General features: G+C 37.8%; 2 protein-coding genes across 11 annotated transcripts in view; one reads left to right on the top strand and one right to left on the bottom strand.

Annotated features, from left to right (window-relative positions):
- The window catches only part of LOC310738056 (uncharacterized protein), a 491,148-nt gene that overhangs the window by 348,433 nt on the left and 124,697 nt on the right, over nucleotides 1-18,018 (top strand). The window lies entirely within an intron of this gene.
- LOC310738119 (little elongation complex subunit 1-like) lies at nucleotides 9,903-17,199 on the bottom strand. 2 transcript variants are annotated; one of them, XM_083563098.1, is made up of 13 exons: nucleotides 17,001-17,199; nucleotides 15,655-15,776; nucleotides 15,147-15,184; nucleotides 14,921-15,003; nucleotides 14,786-14,822; nucleotides 14,650-14,700; nucleotides 13,291-13,559; nucleotides 12,907-13,075; nucleotides 12,161-12,321; nucleotides 11,720-11,910; nucleotides 10,889-10,989; nucleotides 10,696-10,794; nucleotides 9,903-10,584 (listed from the first exon to the last, which is right to left on the bottom strand). In XM_083563098.1, exons 2-12 carry the CDS (start codon nucleotides 15,675-15,677, stop codon nucleotides 10,769-10,771), a joined length of 1,149 nt encoding a protein of 382 aa, XP_083419224.1. In that variant the 5' UTR covers nucleotides 15,678-15,776; nucleotides 17,001-17,199; the 3' UTR covers nucleotides 9,903-10,584; nucleotides 10,696-10,768. The 2 variants fall into 2 exon arrangements, with proteins under 2 accessions (XP_083419224.1, XP_083419225.1); XM_083563099.1 differs by lacking the exons at nucleotides 9,903-10,584; nucleotides 10,696-10,794 and adding an exon at nucleotides 11,252-11,376 and having other exon boundaries at nucleotides 10,888-10,989; nucleotides 17,001-17,195.

Genomic DNA, 18,018 nt, shown 5'->3' with positions numbered 1-18,018 from the left:
GTTTTTCCAAGACGAATCTCACTCATCTCACTTTTTGCCAGAAAACATCTTGATGATCCCCAAGACTTTTGGGAAAAGGAAAGCTGAGTAGTTGAGCGCGAGCCGTTTGCATGTTGTTAGCGTGATGCTCGATGTTCACAATGCAAGTTATTGCTCGTAATGCATTCAATAAAAAAAAGTTTTTGCTCCTCCTGTAAAGTATTTATGAATCATGTTACTCACAATACAAGCTTCCCCTGTACGTAAATTATCATGACACCAATCAGAACTTTTGCTGTTTCCTCACGGATGGTTTTAATTGGCGGATTCTGGTCCTTGATTTGAGACTTAACGCATCAATTAAACAAATGTTTAGTGCTGAAATATTTTTTTTTTACATTTGTTCATATCTGTTAGTATTAAGATGAGCCTCACACTGGTTCTCTAAACACATTCTTATGTTGTCTGTTCAGTGTCTATAGGATGTTTACTATGTGAGTATGTAAGGTACATGGAATGTCTTTGTGTGGGTTCACATATCTCTGGTTACTATGTCTTCTTACCCAATCAGGAACAGTTTTAGGTCAGGTTTTTTCCAGTGTGTGTATATATACTTGTCTGATATCTGCATTAAACTGAATAAGAACATATGCATCATTCTGTATGCTGTGTGATTCTTCCCTGATCAGAAAAGACCCCATGGGAATCGTAGTTCGTATGGAAAACCTCTCCAAGATTTAAGTGTTTGTTGGGGCATGATAAAAATATAACTATCTGAGTAAAGGAAAGGACGTTGTAAATAAATGTGTTGCGTTAAAGGTTAATTTTTAATAAAAATTAAGAAATGCGTGCTGCATTAATTGTGCATTAATAATATTAGTGCTGTTAAAATGAATTTGGGTTAACGTGTTATTAACACGCTCATTTTGAAGGTTTTTTCAGTATAAAGGACATTATATAAAGGTCAACCCAAACAGATCACAACAGTTAAGTTTTTTCTTGAGCCATTTACACTTTTGCATTTTCTTTGTAGAATCTGTACAAAAACACACAATTTGACTTCATTTCAAAACAGCAGGAAAACTGTAATGCAGGGAAAATGCACAAGAATCTGTATGTGCTCTGTTATACTGCATGTATTATATGCTGTATAATAATGATGGTGTCTACAGCTGTGGCATCATATTGATGTTCTTAAGAGGATGATTGGGACTGAAGGCAGATGATTGGGTGTGAAACGCACGACCCGAAACTGTAAAGAGACAATCAATAACACTGTGCAGATCTATTATGTGTTTTATTTATTTATGTACAAAAAAAATAAAATCTATTAAACATTATTTAATGTAATAATTTTTCTTGACTTTAGGTGAGAACAAAGGAAGCTGATCTGCTTCAGGCACTTGGGGACGGCTGGAGGAACGGCTTTGTGAGGTCTTTCTTCCACGATTCTAAAGCGTTCAGAGGGACTTTGGGGCCAGATCATGAGTGGCATAAACCACTGCGAGCTGCACCTCCCACGGCAAATCTGCACACAAAATCCATCATAAAATTAGGACTTGCTGAAGCACTTTCCTGTTGCTAGAGAACTAAAAATCAGAGAATAAAGATAAAGGTTGATTAAGGACTTGTTTATTTGATCCTTTAGTGATACCTTTTTGTCCCCTGAACTCAGTTATGCTTTTCACCAGATCCTCCACTGATGCTGCCACGTTCTCCTTAAGACCATTTTGGCCAAATCGCCCTGATTGAGATAAAGAACATGAGTGAAAAACAGAAGAATCCAGAAATAATGTGAGATGATGCTTTAAAACAGGATTCACAGGAAACTTACCAAGTAGCCTGAAAATTGCTGCTACAGAGACGTTTCTGAACTTTGTTTCCTCTGTTTGTGTTTGTTTCAGCAAAGTATTCAAGATGAGCCACACACTTTTTCTGATGAATAAAAAATTAGACATATTAAGTGTTTTTGTGGCAGTAATAGAATACTATCAATTGTAAGTTTATGCAACAAGAATAGAAAGTTTGCAGTATTTGGGACACACACACTGGGACACACCCACACACTGTCTCATATGAGTCTCACATTTGCCGGTTTGCAATTTATCTAATGTTTAAAAATCTAGAAAGATGAGAATGAAACAAGTTGAAGCAGTTTCACATTCAGTACCGTATAACATGGGAGACCCTCCAAATCCAGCCCAGTTGTGCACAGAGAAGGTCCAGGCTGAATACGTAGTCCCAGGCAGCTGGACGGAGATCATCACCATACCAACTGCTCTTCTGGAATGTCAGACTTTTGTCTTTCAGATGAGCCTTCAGTGTGCTGGTGATGGCTCTGTAGGGGTCTCCAGGAGGCTCCTAGCAAAAAATACATCATTTATTTAAAACCCAGATCAATGAAACAATGTTTACAATAATATGATCATAACTGAAAGGTCACAAGCAATCACAAGTGCAGATGCTTGAAATACTGAGGTAGAGCTCTAACTGTGCATTCTGCTCTTTTTATAACCTCCATTTATTACTCTTATGTAAGGAGGAGTCCTAGAAAATGACCTCCAAATGACCCCAAGATTTTAAATACACATGCAAAATAGCACACAGCGTTACTGAAGGGTTTATGTATCAGACAGTAACAGGGGTAAATAATGATCTAGAATACTACATGAGTGTGTTATTTGAGGCACAACGTTAGTTTGTTTATTCAGTAGTGAGCACAGTGTCACATGGTTCTATATCACTTCCTTTATTAGTATATTATGAAACAGATTTATTTGCTTGCATGTTTATTGCACTGATCTGATCATTTTTGTCATAAACAGCATCATTAACGCTGGAGTTAAGTGCAGTTTAAGGCAATCTTATTTATAAAGATAAGATTTTATTAATAAAAAAAGAAAGTGTCCTGTAACACTTTTAGCTTGAATTTTGAAGTAAGAAATTAAATACTTATTAATTTAATTCAACATGAATTTATAATGAATTTGCTCCATAGATCACATGGACATTGGAAATGAAAAGTAGATTAGGATTGCAGTAAAACACATAAAAAGTCCAGTTGAAAAATGATGTTTAATGACTGTTCTGATGACTGTTGTGATGAGAATCAGCTATTTACCGTATCCCAGTGCAGATATTTGCTGAGCAAGTAATAAATCTTTCCGTATGCCTTCATTTTGCACACGATGTGAACGGCTCTGCATAAAGGGCTGTTATGGGAAAAAACACTTGGCCATGCTGTCACCATGACCATTATCAGTTTTGGGGCTTCAGAAGAGTCTGCAAAGGAAACAAAACGATACCACAGATTTAAAATACACTGTATAGGAAGAAATACAAAACCAAAAACAGAACACAATTGCCTTCTTTATATCACTGTCCAGATCATTTTTAGTAAATATATAATGACATGTCAATATAATCTCACCTTCTTTAAGAAGTCTGTAGGCGAGAGCATGTGCTTTATGAGAGTCTCCTCTTTTTTAACACAATCCCACATAAACCCTACAGAGAGACTGCAGGAGTTCATGTCCCATAGACTCTTTCTCCACCTTGATCTTCTCCAAAACCACTTTCAGAAACGTCTCTGCTAACGACTAAATGAGACGGAAGAAAAAGATCAACCAACATCCAACTAAATCAAACATGTATTCAAGTCATGCATGAAAAATAAATATTAGGGAGTTAAGACTTGACTGTAGATTGGGTTTAGAAAAACTACTAGAATTTGCATAAACCAAAACCTGGAGTAAAGTTTTTACATGACAAATCAAATCTACTGTTCAATTGCAGAACATTAGGAACAGTGAATTATGGATTGACTATTGAAAAAGAGAAAACTCAAATCCACAGATAAAGAATTGCATGTACACTAAATAAAATGCATGCGTGTGAATTGAATGCACACTAAATAAAACAGAAGATAATCACTGACCTCGTTTACACTAAACTTGGAAATGAGAGATTTTTCTTGATCTGTCAGAGAAGGAAGTTCACATTTCCCTTTAAGTAGTGCATCAATCCAGTTTGGAGATAAAACATCATCACAGGAATGCTGCAGTGTTTTTAATGCACTAGTGATGAGGGATTGTTTTGTGTGTTTGTGAGCTGCAGCATCAAGTCGAGGCTTTTTAGCAGCACTGGGTGGGGGCATGTTCTGATGCAGATCTCTTTGCTCTCAGGATGGTCTGGGTTTGATTTCCTGGGAGAGGAGATTTGACAACTGACACACAAGCACACAGTTTTTCCAGACTCAAACTCCTGACTGTTATCACACATGTACCTACCTGACACATGTAGGTTGATTAGAATGTTTACATTGGTGATTTATGCTGAGATCAAATTGATTTGACAGAATTGTATCATGCAGTAATAATGTGCTTTTACTCTCTTACACACTGAAGGCAGAAGCTGGTTTTTAATACATAAAGCATTTAAAGCATTTCTGTGGAAAAGAAAGGAAAAGATTGAGATAGAACACTAGATTTTCCTGTGCAGTTTATCACATGTTGATTTTGTTTTCAGAGATTTACATGGATCAAATGTGATCAAATCACATGACAGACAATTCTACAGTATAGATAATACATTGGGAATGTTATATTACAGGGAAATAATCAGCATAAATGAAGTAAAAACAGTAATAGAAACTTACTTGTTTTTTGTATATAAAGTGTGTTTTTATTAAATATTTCGAAAAAGATCCACAAGCAGTCTTGATGTCGGTCACCAGAAAAAGAGATTTTGCTGCACCAATCAGGGATGCGGACGCAACCAGAGAGGCGGAGCTTCTAGTATCAACACGCCTTTGCTGTAAAAGTGATGGGAAGATCGGATCATTTTAGTGACTCGGTTCTTTGAATCTCATTAATAAAAATGAAATTAGAAAATAAAGAATTTATTTATAACCACCACAGTCTTTCTCCCGATGCTGTGCAGCTCAGAACACAGGTGAGGTGCGTTTTTTTTCGTTTGCATTTGGAATGCATTGGTCTAATGTTATGGGGTTCAGTTTTTTGGCTTAAAGTTTGTAAAAAGAAAAGTAGCGGCTTATAGTCCGAAAAATACGGTATAAGCAAGTGCTCTCTTAACATGTGCTCAGTTAAAGATTACAGGCTTTAACTTGAAACTTTTCCAAAGCCGAGTATTACATAAGCAGCAGCAAAAGCTTACTAAACCACACACACAAACTTTAATTTCACTACTGTGAAATCCCAGTGAATACGCTGCCAATGACACAGCACAACACTGCTCTATTAAAAAAATGTAATAAAAAAAATCAAAATAATTTTGGTATCCTATGTTTTTTAGCGTAATTTAAAATTGCACACAGTCCAGAAACACAGCAAATTCGTTATTGATACTGGAAATGCAAAACATGGGAATATGTGATCATTTTTTCCCATGTATACAATCTAAAATTCTTTTCAAGCTGGCATTGGAAATGTACAATGATCAGAAAGATGAATGATGAATTGATTTACTGCGAGGCCTGAATCAAAAGGTAGAGACTTAATGCATATTCAATATGCTACATTAAAGGTATAATAGTGTACAACTTTGCAGGATGGTAATTAGAACAATCTCGAACAATGAAAATGCTCTACAATGGCGTCTTTGGTTGTTTACCTTGGCCCTCTTAAAGTCCATCTCTTTGCCGGCGGTCGTGAGGAGAATAGAGAGGCACTCGAGACTTTCCTCGTCATTTTGTGTCAGCAGTTTCACCACGCAGTTATAAATGATGGACTCGGTCAACATCCGCAACTTAAACAGCTCCCCGATGAACTTGACGTTACCCTTGATTTTTCTGCGAGCTTTGTTTTTTGCCTTCTCCAGCTCATCCTGAAGCCCCTCACGATTACTGGCCTGGAAAAGACAATCATTATTGTCATAAAAACAAAAAATCTGTGCAATTAAAAAAATACAAATATTACACATGAAGATACCATAGAAATTTTACAGAAGGACGGGTTCAAGCCTGATAACAGATGATCCACTTTGGATAATTCACATTGCTTTTGGGTTTTTTGGCCATGGGCACGTTTAACTAAAAAGAGAAATAAGAAGAAAATTCCACAGTTAAAATCACAAATAAGCTTAAATGCACTAAAACATAAAGAAGGAGATGTGATGTTTTACCTACCGCAGCCAGAGACTTACACATGATCCCGTACCCCACGGAGAAGTTGGGCTTATCAATAGCTTTCTCAAAAATCAGGTCGACGACACCCTTAAGTCGCTCCTCTGTGTCGATGTGGAGCTCTTTCACCTGCTTCATCAGCTGATTGAACATCTCTGCCGTCAGTTTGTTAAGGATACCGGCACCGTCCGGAAAAGCTCCTGCACAACACACAACATCAGCAGGACTGTATTTTAAATTCATATCTGCATCCAACAGACCAATTTATTGCAATGTAGATCTTTCTGCAACGACAGTGTGCAACTGCAGAGTCATGTGCTAACCTCAGTTTTCTGGGTTTCGGGGTCCTCTGTGGAATTCCTTCTTTTCATGGAAGGCTTCCAGGCATCCTCAGCCTTCTTCAACTCCACCTCTTCATTCATAGCACATTCAAAAGGAACTTGCAGCGTGGAGGCCCCTCCAAATTGCATTCGGTTGCTAAAAGGGCAAACGTTATAAAGCAAAAAAAGAAGGCAAAATATTTAAGCTATTACTGATATAATTTATATATTACTAATGATCTGTGAAACAATATTCCTTATTTGGTTTTAAAGTTAAAATAAAGCCCACATGTCAGGAGGCTTACCTTGTGTAGCACCACATCAGGTATGGATGGGAGCCCCTCTGGCTTCTGCATACAATCAGGCATGAACTGGATGCTCAAAAGAAAGTTTCTACTATATTGTATCCTCTTATTCTCCTTCTCAGGCTCTGAGGAAGGAACGAGTGGGTTCGTTCTTCGGCGGCTCGGCTTCCTGCGCTTCGATCTCATCTGCTGGTGTTTCTGCTGAAGCCAGATGCTCCACAATCACAGGAGACACACTGGAATTCTCGACTGTGGTTGAGACTGGCTCAAGGTCAAAGTCAGACTGCTGGAAAGCGAGCTCTGGCTTATCCTAACACACAAACACACCCAATTAATAATAAAACACCAGGATTACTGTAAATTTGTAGTGTAAATGTAGGTTTCACACATTCACCGAAGTGAACGACAGCATTTCTATCTTTATATATAGTTATTTAAAGAAATACTCCAGTGTTGGCACCTGGCTTTGGTGTGACGGCTTGTGCAGGACCGGGCTCACATGAGTAAAAAATAGTGGAAAAGGGAAGTGGTAATACAGGCAAATATAAGGAGGAAGGCTGGTGAGCTATTCGCCAGAAGAATCTGCTTCCTTTATGAATGCGTGTGTGACTGTTACCTGCAGAGGCATAGGGACGGAAAAGACATTTCCCACTGCAGAGTGGGCTTCCGACTCCTGCCAGCTTCTGATATGATCTCCTCCGTGATGTCCTTGTTGTCCTGGTTAGCATCTCGGACAACGATCTTAATGAGAAATAAATAGCACATGATCAGAGATAAATAGGTTCATTACTCAGTAAATGAACCAGTACTGAAACAAAGAGTAAGCACACGCACCGTTTTCCTCTTCCTTTCCTCTTTTGGTGCACCAGTGCTGGAGTGAACGATACCTTGGCGGGCCGTGTTGTAGGTGCGCTGGACCTGGGCAGAGAAACACGCAGAGTTGAGGTGCTGGGAGCGTTAGATTCAACCCAGGAATTTATCTGGGACGAGTGAGCGTCCGTCCGGGATGTTTCCAGCGCCGCTTTCCGCTCTCACAGCTGGGCATGCTTTGCTTGTTTGTCTAAAACCTCCATCTTCAACTCCACCGTTTGCAACTCGAACGAGTCCTCACCTGTGCTCAAAGACAGACACACAGCCGGCATAGTGCTTATAATAGCAGATAGAGTTAAGATACAGAGATGTGATAAAGTGAGAGGGAATGAATATAATCAACACTAGTGATAGTCGAGTTAACTAACTACAGGCACAAGACAGGAAGACAAAAACAATTTAGGATTATTAAAAGAGGAAAAAATGAGAGATAAATAGTAAAGTTTGTTTAAAAACGCAGAGAGAAATACAAGTCAAACACAGGAAGCTACGTCACAGGAAGCCTGCAAGCAGAGAGTCTCCTTTCCACGTCATGACCTGCTCCCATCCTGCTGCCACCTAAAAAGAGAAATAACTAACAACAATCTGCACTTACTTTATCTTTAATACAAATTTACAATAAATACATTTACAAATAAATGCATAAATACAATATAAAAATGATAAATTGGCAATTCACACAACAAACAAATTAAATACATTTTTCACTACAAAGTCATTTTCCTAAAATCAGACCTTTCTTGCTTTGTTTAATGCAAAGTCATCAATTACATCATCGTTGCAAATCTGACCAGCACTTGTATGGTTGATGTTTATGACAGCGAGGCTGCTGAGGTGCTCTTGTGACATGGTGGATCTCAGGTATCATTTCATTAGTTTCAGTTTTAAAAAGCTTCTTTCTGCTTCAGCTACAGTCACTGGAAGTGTAAGACAAAGTCTGTGTGTGTGTGTGTGTGTGTGTGTGTGTGTGTGTGTGTGTGTGCGCGTGCATGGTCATGGTATGAGGTGTTGATATTTAGTGCTGTGTAGAGGAAGATGAAGGTTGTTATCCGTCTCACCAAATCAGTTTAGCACACCTGCTGCTGTGGACTTTAATTGAAGTTAATTCTTCAAGAAAAAAGCTTGTTCACGTGAAAGAAAAGTGTCAATGATTTTCTTTGGTTTTAAAGTAGAAAAAGTTTAGCAAAAACCTACCGTAATTTCCAGACTATTAAGCACACCCAAACATATATATAATAAATACAAGCCGCACACACTGAATTTGACAAAGATGTTTATTTTGAACATAAATAAGCTGCACCTGTCTATAAGCCGTAAATAAACTTTACACAGGCTTTAATGAAAGACAGTGTTTGTTACACGGCTTGTATCTAAACAGTAGCCTTATTTTAAATTGTTTCCAGTGAAACTATAAAATATAGGTGCTGTCTGGGTCACATTATAAATGAAACACAAACAGTAAGAATAATTACATCTGGTCTTCCTGCACATAAATGTCTTTATTTAAACACTTCTTTATCATACAGTACTGTTTAATCTTCCACTTCATTTTAAAAAGTGTTCGATGTCCAGTAGGTGGCAGTAATGTTCTTCTAAACTTTAGCTCCTTCTAGCGGTATTACGATGAATTACACTGTACTACACTTTTAAAGGGAATTTTACATCAAATGTTGCTTTTTTTTTTAAATAAACCAAGTTATAAACAAACATTACCAAGTTAGCCACTTCGAATTACAAATTACACAAATCCCCAAATTTTACACAACTATAGAGTCAAATATTGTTAAAACAGATCATGTGACAAAAAAAAAAGAGATGTTACAAAATCTCGGATCTCTGGAAACCCAGACATTATAACACCATTTAAAACTTTAAGAATAGACTTTAAATCAGAATATTAAAGAATAAAAGAATATTTTCCTCATTTGTGCTTCATGCAATCTTAAATAAAAAAAAATTTTACTGTCCACTTTTTCTTTTCTTTTTTATTTCTTGTAAACAAAGCTTAGTTATCACGAGCTGTAAAGAGCTGCATTCCACTTCCTGCCAGGTGTCACAGTGCACGTCACGTCATGAGGTTGTTCGTCATTCATGGTGAGATGTTCAGATCTGCATAGATCACTTTCTAAATGTGTGAGAGATCAGTGGAAAGATTTTGGGCCCTGGATAAAAGAATGTAAGGAAACAACATGCTGGGAACCGAACCTCAGACCCCACTGTAATGTAGAACACAGACACACTGTATGACATTAAATCATTTCACATTTATTAACAACATCACGACTTCCCAAGCCATGGCATAATGACACCAGACTCTTTCTTCAAATAATTATAGAGGATCCTCACATACACAAAGCTTCTGTGTCTAAACTGCAATTTGTACAACAGATAAAATTCTTGGGGCATCTGATATCAGAACAATGTAAAACTTTAAAGAAAAAAAAAAGAGGCAGGCGGTGATTGAGGGGCAGTAATTGAATGCTCTCTGTGATGAAGAGACATTAGACATGATTGAAATTCAAAATCTTTATTTCTTTAAATAAAACTTTAAATTAGAATTTATTATAAATTTAAGATGGTGAAACAACATGCACACTAAAGTACATGAAACGTTCGAATTTCACCATCTTCCTCTATTCCTGAATCATTTTCCATCTCTTCAAGTTGCTTAAACAGATCCTCGAAGCTGTCGATGTCAAAGACTGGTACCGAATCCAGGATCTCTGTGCTGTTGTGGGGGTCTTCAGAATGTACAAAGTTTTAGAGATAAATCACCATTATGATCTTTGTGACTCGGTCTGACGACAAAGGAAGCTGATTTGCATAATGCATTTGATGACGGCTGGGGGGACGCGCTGTGTGCTGTTTTTCCTCCATGATTCCAAAGTCTTCAGAGCTGCTTCAGGGTTGCTGGGTGCCAGGTCATGAATGGCATAGATGACTGAGAGCTGCACTTCCCATGGCATACCTGCGCACAAAATTCAACACAAAATTAGGACTTGCTGAAGCACAAAACAAAAAATCAGAGAATAAAGATAAAGATCGATAAAAACATCTTTAATTGATGCTTTAGAAATACCTTTTGAGAGTTGTTGTGTTACAAACTGATTAATGCTTTTTGCCAGAATTTGAAATGACATTGGCAGGTTCTCCTAAAGTCCTAGTTGACCAAGTCGCCCTGTTTGAGAAGGACAAAGACCACAAGTGAAAAGCTGAAGAATCCAGAAATAATGTGAGATGTTGCTCTGAAACAGGATTTACAGTAAACTTACCAAGTAGCCTGAAAACTGCTGCTACACAGACGTCTCGGAACGGTGTTTGCTCTGTTCTTGCTTGCCTCAGCCAAGTGTTCAGGATCAGCCAAAGATCCTTTCTAGTAAATAAAAAAGAGGAGAAATGGATATGTTGAGGGCCTTTGTGGTGGTTATGGAGCAGCCATTGTGGTTTTACGATCAATTATGATTTTATACAAGAATGGGAACTTGCAATGTTTCAAACAACCACTAGAACTTTGACCCTTAATAGAAAAAGTCAGAAATAAGAACTAGGTCTTAAAGGTAATGATGCTTTATAATGTACTTTACATCACTGAGAAAGCCGGAGGCAGAGCACTGGATCAGCCATGACTACAGCACCCCTGGAGCACAGAGAGTTATGGGTCTTGCTCAAGGGCCTAAAAGTGGAACTTGGTGATCCTGGGGCTTGAACCCCCGACCTTCCGATCAGTAATCCAAAGCCTTCACCACTGAGCTACCACTTCCTAAAAAAATACCCTCTCATGGTAAAATACTTACAGCTAAAGTTACAGATTTCTCTCTGACTGTGTGAGCACTGATCCTGGAAACTTTATTTATAAATGCAAAATAGAAATTTCCTCACAGAAACATCACTATATCAACAATTACCCAATTTTTCCCTCTGAGATCTTATTGTGTTAAAGATAAGATATAAAAATGGCGCCTAAATATCAACTTTGCGACCGAAATCCTCTCAGCGCTGATGTTATAGAAAACAAATCGGTCATTTCTGATCATTTGGATTCAAAAGTTCAAGTATTAAAAAGCTGAGAATGAAATATGTTGAAGATGTTTTGCATTCAGTACCGTATAATATTGGTAATGGTCCAAGTCCAGCCCAGTTGTGCACACAGAAGATCCAGACTAAAGATGTAGTTCCAGGTAGCAGGGCAGAGATCATAACCATACCAGCTGTTCTTCAGGAACCTCAGACTGCTGTCTTCCAGAAAAGACTTCAGGGTGCTGGTGATCATATTGTAGATGTTTCTCGGAGGCTCCTGGCAAAAAAATGCATTATTATTTAATACCCAGTGCAATAAAACACTGTTTGAGTGACAGCATAGTTCAACATAAATGTACAAAGAATTTGTGCCACTAGATTACACTGATACTTGGTAATCAAAAGTAGATTAAGAAGGCAGTAAAATACATGAAAAGTCCAGTAAAAAAAAAGATGCTTGATGACAGTTCTGGCCTGCCAGTAATAAACATTGACACTGAGAGGAACACTAAAGATCAACAACTTACCTCATCCCAGCGCAGATAGTTGCTGAGCAAGTAAAATATCTTTCCCTTTGCTTTCAGGTTGCTCACTACGTGAATTGATCGGCATAAAGAACTTTCATGGGACAAAATACTCGGCCATGCTGTGATCATGACCATAATCACTTTGGGGGCTTCAAGAAAGTCTGCAAAGCAACAAAACAATAGGATGTAAATACAGTGTATAAAAATAAATACATTGAATAGATAAAGTCAACACACTCGTATGAAATTGCAGGTTTTTTTTAAATATAAGATGGAAATAACAACATAAATAATATAAATATGCAAGCCAGTGATTCAGTCAGTAACCAAAACCATGTGGGAAAACACCATACTGACAGTGAAGCATAGTGAGTTTAACATAATGCTTTGGGGCTGCTGGTCAAAACGCTGAAAGAAAGCTGAGGAATTTCAATATCAACATGACAATGACCCAAAGCACACGTCAAATTAAACAAAGACATGGCTTCAGGAAAGGAGAATCAAAGTTCTGGAATGTTCCAGCCAGAGCCCAGACCTCAATTCGAGCTGTGCACAGGAGAGCACCTTACAATTTGAAGGAACTTTTTTTTGCAAAGAAGAGTGGGATAAAATTCCCAAGTGTAGATTTGTTTTTTGTTTGTTGGTAGATCACATTAAAGATTTGTTAGATCACACAATTGACTTCTCTGTATAAGCGTCTAGATCATTTTTAGTAGATAAGTAATGAAATATCAGTACAATCTCACCTTCTTTAAGGAGTCTGTAGGCGAGACCATGTGCTTTGTGAGAGTCTCCTCTCTGTTGACACACGCCTACATAAACCCTACAGAGAGACTGCAGGAGATCATGTCCCATAAACCCTCTCTCCACCTTGATCTTCTCCAAAATCTCAGACAGAAACGTCTCTGCTAAGGACTAAATAAGACGGAAGAAAATCATTATTTAATATATACAACTAGACCGGGTTTAGGAAAACTACTAGATATTGTATAAACCAAAACCGAGTCAAAATTTGCCAGGACCAGTGAATTATGGATCGACTTTATAACATTCAAAACTCAAATCCACAGCTAAAGAATAAAGTGTTTAAATCACATGCACACTAAATAAAACAGAAGATAAGAACTGACCTCGTTTACACAAAACTCAGAAATGACGTGTTTCTCTTCATCTCTCAGAACAGGAAGTTCACTTGTTCCTGTGAGAAGTGCATGAATCCTGTCTGTAGGTAAAACATCAGAACAGGACTTTTGTAGTGTTTCTAATGCACTGGAGACGAGAGATTGTGTTGTGTGTGTTGTGTTTGTAGGATCAGCTGAAGCAGCATCAAGTCGAGGCTTTTGAGCTTTCCTGGGTGGTGACATGTCTGATCCAGTTCTCTTTGCTGTGGGCTTTGGGTCTGTATGAATATAAAATAAAACATGTACAATAAAATAAACAATAAAACAAAGCTGCGTGTTTGATTTCTGCATAATGAATATAACTTTCAATCTGATCATCTGATCATTTGAGGGAAATGTACAAATAGGTTTAGCACAAGTGTACAGTGGAACCCCCTTATCTCGACCTCGGTTAACTCACCAACCCTATTAAGTCGACGTTTTTGAAGTGGAACCGACAAATTCTCGCTTTGTCTTAGCATTTTTTAATCGGTTATGTCGATTCTTTTTATGCCGCTAAACCCTAATATCTCGAGCACAAGGGGGGCAAATTTGCCACTGAACGTCAGTTATCTCGATCGGCGCTGTTCAGCCGCAGAAGAACTCGCAGAAGTGGCGGAAAAATCAAGTCTTACAGCTGCTACAGGAGTGTAGGATACTTTTCAGAGCTGTGTGTCAGAGTGAAATGACTCGAGAATTTAATGTTGACACTGGTTAGCTTTTTGTAAAAATGAACTACACCCCGCACATTTGTGTGATTTTGTGAGCGATCTTTGTGTTTACAATGTTGGAGAATATAATAAAGGTTTGTATCGAGAATCGACGGTGGTTTGTATTGTATACTGGTGAATCTCTGCTGTTAGTTGATGCACATATGCCTTTTGTTGTTAAATGTTATGCGATGAACGGGAGGCGAAAGCCGAAGTGAAAGCAAAACAGTTTATTGCAACACAGGGCAAAGCCAAACACAAACACTTGCCTTGAAAGTGAATATTCCGGTGGTGCGCTCTGGGAGCGCGGTCCACTAAGTGCCCAAACTGAAAAGAGGCAGTCTGGTGAGAAAGTGCGGAGTCCGAGTGGGAAGGCACGTACCTGGATACGCATGAGCGATAACAACGACTGCTGTGAACCAACATATACCAACAATAACGGACGGTGAGAGTGTGGAACTGACGCACATTGCCGCCATATTGGTTTCCGTTTATCTCGATCATCTTTTATCTCGACGCTTTTTGGCGTCCCCTAGGCCCTCGACATAACCGGGTTCCACTGTAGTATGAATCTGTAGCTCCTCTAGAAAATTGTTTATAACATGTCGCATCTAAATACCTTTGTCAGCTTCCTGCTCGTTCTCAGTCTGCGTGGAGGAGCACTTTTTCTCTGTAATGACAAACAATTTATTACAGTCAAAGCAAATACCTTCTCCATCAACATCTACAGAAACTCAGAGAGATTTCAGTGTTACCTTTGTTCAACTCATTTCCCTGTTTGAAGAGTTTTTCCTGTTGAGGTTTAAAAACAAACATAACATTTAGTTTTATTTAGTCACAATTCTCACTTCAGTTCAATGACGTCTGGGTTTGTAATCAAAAGAAAGTACCTCGATTAAGCAGATGCTTTTCTCGAAGTTACTGATTGTGTACTTCAGGACTCGGATTTCCAGATTTTGTCTGGTGTTCACTTCTGTAAAAGAATTTACAAAATGAAATGAAAAGGTGCTCAGATCACACTAATCACATCATATGCTCATTAAATAGAACTGAATCATGCAGTAATAATGAACTTGTACTTTCTTACACAATGAAGGCAGACATATCTTTACACACCTTGAAGTGCCAGAAGCTGTTTTTCAACACTGACATTTCTGTGGAAAATAAACATTCAGATAAAACATTATATATTATATGATTATATGCCATGTTACATATTAAAACTGCAATTAAAAAAAAAAAAAAAAAAAAAAAAATATATATATATATATATATATATATATATATATATATATATATATATATATATATATATATATATATATATATATATATATATATATATATATATATATAATCCCTTATCTAGAGCGACGAATATCTCATTGATACAACTGAGCAGTTGCAGGCCCTTGATGGCAGCTTAGTGGAGATGAGATTTAAACTCATGAACTTTTGATCATAATTCCAACATCTTAACCACTGTGCTACTTCTTCCATCATGCAAGTCTCTGTGTACATTGTTACTATCAAAATGATGTTTTCAAATAAATGTTTCGAGACAATCAGAATAGAGAATTCAACTAAGCTTTGGGGTCAAATTTAAACAGCAAAAAAAAAGTACTTGTGAGTTTTGGTATTCTGCATCTTCAGAGTCTTCGTGGCCTGAAGCTTCGACTGGCTTATGCTTGCGTTCCCATTTCTGTAGGTCTTTTCTAGTCTTCACTTCTAGAGAGTTTGCTGAATCTGGAGAAATAGAAAACAGCTTTAATTACAAATCCTTCAATAAAGTATTTTCATTTTCTCATAACAATATCTGAACGATCAGTGTTTCTACAGCGTATTTTCTCCTTTTTTTTGCAGATTATACAAAAAGTAACTGTATCAGAAAAATAAAGACGGTTTGTGTACACATTTTCATGAGCAGGGGGCGAGGTGTTATGGAGGGGGTGTGGTTTGTGGGTCGAGGTGTTATGGAGGGGGCGTGGTTTGGGGCGAGGTGTTATGGATTGGGCGTGGTTTGGGGGCGTGGCGCACGCAGCTCAGCTCCTGAGCGATGTTGAGCGATGTTCTTTATGAATGCTGATGGGACGTGTTTACTCACTGGAGGATCCTTCTGCTTCTAGATCCTTCTATGCTAGCTAGAGCGTGCTTCCCGGAAGTTCTGTGTGAACACGTGACTAACACGTGACTAGCGATGAACCCGCGATCATTAATGAAAGGAGTGAAACTATAGATCAGGTTCGTGAACATGAACTTGTAGAGTAACTTACACTTGTAGAGTAACACTAGTGTGTTTCTTCTGGAATGGATCGCGGTTGGTTGCGTAATAGAGAAATGTACTGCTCTATAGGTTGTGTTTATTCTGCGGGCTGCTGCTGGGTGTTCCGGCTTTTAAGCACGTGGCCGAGAGCGGCGCACTGTGATGTCACAAGGACGTCAACATTTGTTATTGCGTCACGTGCTCATTGCATAGTATACAGTGATGAGGGAACACGGTTGTGTGCAGTATTTAATTAGAGTAGGAAGGATAAAAGGAAGGTCCAGATGTGCTCCACCATTCACAGAGGCACTGAAGGAAGCATTGTGTAGAGGAAGGTGAAAGGTTCAAACGGACAGTGGAGAAACTTGGATGTACCTGTTCCAGACTGTGTTCTAGACTACAACAGGTTCATACAAATGATTCAGTCATATAAATTCAGCTTGATTATATTTCATATATAATAAAACTCAAATATATTTCTGCCTTTTATATTCCAAAATCTAATCACTTTGATTCAATTTTAGGTGCATGACGGAGTAGATATCAGACAGCTATTATATAGTCTCACACAAGACAAGAAAGTGGTACCAGAGCTTCTTCTACACCATCGTAAACACCTTCATTCTACATCGGGAAATCGCCTGTGCAAAGGATCAGACGCAAATGACACAGAAGCAGTTCAGAGTAAAACTCAGTGAGGAACTTACTGTTTTAGTGCTTCCTGAATTTCCTCCATCCCCTCCTGAGGACATTTACCACTTACCAGGGTACCTGCTTCAGACAGGAGACAATGCAGGGTTTGTGGACAGAAACACTTGTATATTGCATGACTTGTTTAGTGGCGCTGTGATTTCAGTCAAAGTATAACTGCTTCTCTGTTTGGCATCAGCAGCACTGACCACTACTTTCATTTTCATTACTTTCTTCTTCTACTGTTTTTCTAATGTTCAAATACCAGTCTTATGCTTATTGTGTTATTTAATTATTCCACTCAATTATTATTCTTTTGGTATTTTTAGTGCTCAAATAAATCACTTGTATGATGTCTAAGATTCTGTTTATTATTTGATCATTGATAAGCAAGAAGTTGTTTTTATAATGACGACAATAGTTTGTAAAACCCTTCGGTACATTTGTTTATCAGGCTGCTTTTCCTCAAACAGACGGAGGGAGAAAAGGACTACACACAGTCTCAGAATAATGTTTATAGGAATCTCGTTTTTAATATTTTCATCTACTTTCTGAAACCGAACAGGGTTGAAGAAACCAGGTTTATTTTCATATAAGTAACAGTATTTAGTTCAGTAAACTGAAGTTGATTTAAAGGAGAATTCAGTGCTGTTTAGTTCAGTAAAGTCTTCATTTAATCCAAAACTATTCCATTCATTAAGTTCAATTATCCTCAAATTAATATTTTTACATTCAATAAAAACAAATCATCCAGTTTTATTGATGTTTATTTAGTGAATAATGCATTTAATAAACAATTGGTTTCACTCAGAATGACGTTTTATTTTTTATAAGTAAAAATGTTTTTTCTAAAACTCATCTGAAGCATAAAGTTTTACAATAAATACAATAAACAGCATTTTTCCTAAAATACTTACATACAGGTTTTATAATAAACCCAAATTAAACTTAAAAAAAATGTTTTCCAACTTCTGCCTCCTTTCAGTTGAGGGGAAAAAGAAGCTAAAAATGCACCAGTCGTTTAAAACAAAACCA

The sequence above is a fragment of the Silurus aristotelis genome (genome assembly GCF_946808225.1).
Source record: "Silurus aristotelis genome assembly, chromosome: 15".
Taxonomy (NCBI): domain Eukaryota; kingdom Metazoa; phylum Chordata; class Actinopteri; order Siluriformes; family Siluridae; genus Silurus; species Silurus aristotelis.
The sequence above is the reverse complement of the archived record's forward strand: the minus strand, read 5'-3'. Positions and strand labels throughout refer to the sequence as shown.

Coding starts and splice junctions, on each gene's coding strand:
- LOC310738119 (XM_083563098.1), bottom strand. CDS start 15,677: ATGCAGAATACCAAAACTCACAA. Junction 14,823..14,920: donor AAAGCATCTGCTTAATCGAG/GTACTTTCTTTT, acceptor AAACCTCAACAG/GAAAAACTCTTCAAACAGGG. Junction 11,911..12,160: donor ACTATCTGCGCTGGGATGAG/GTAAGTTGTTGA, acceptor TTTTTTTGCCAG/GAGCCTCCGAGAAACATCTA.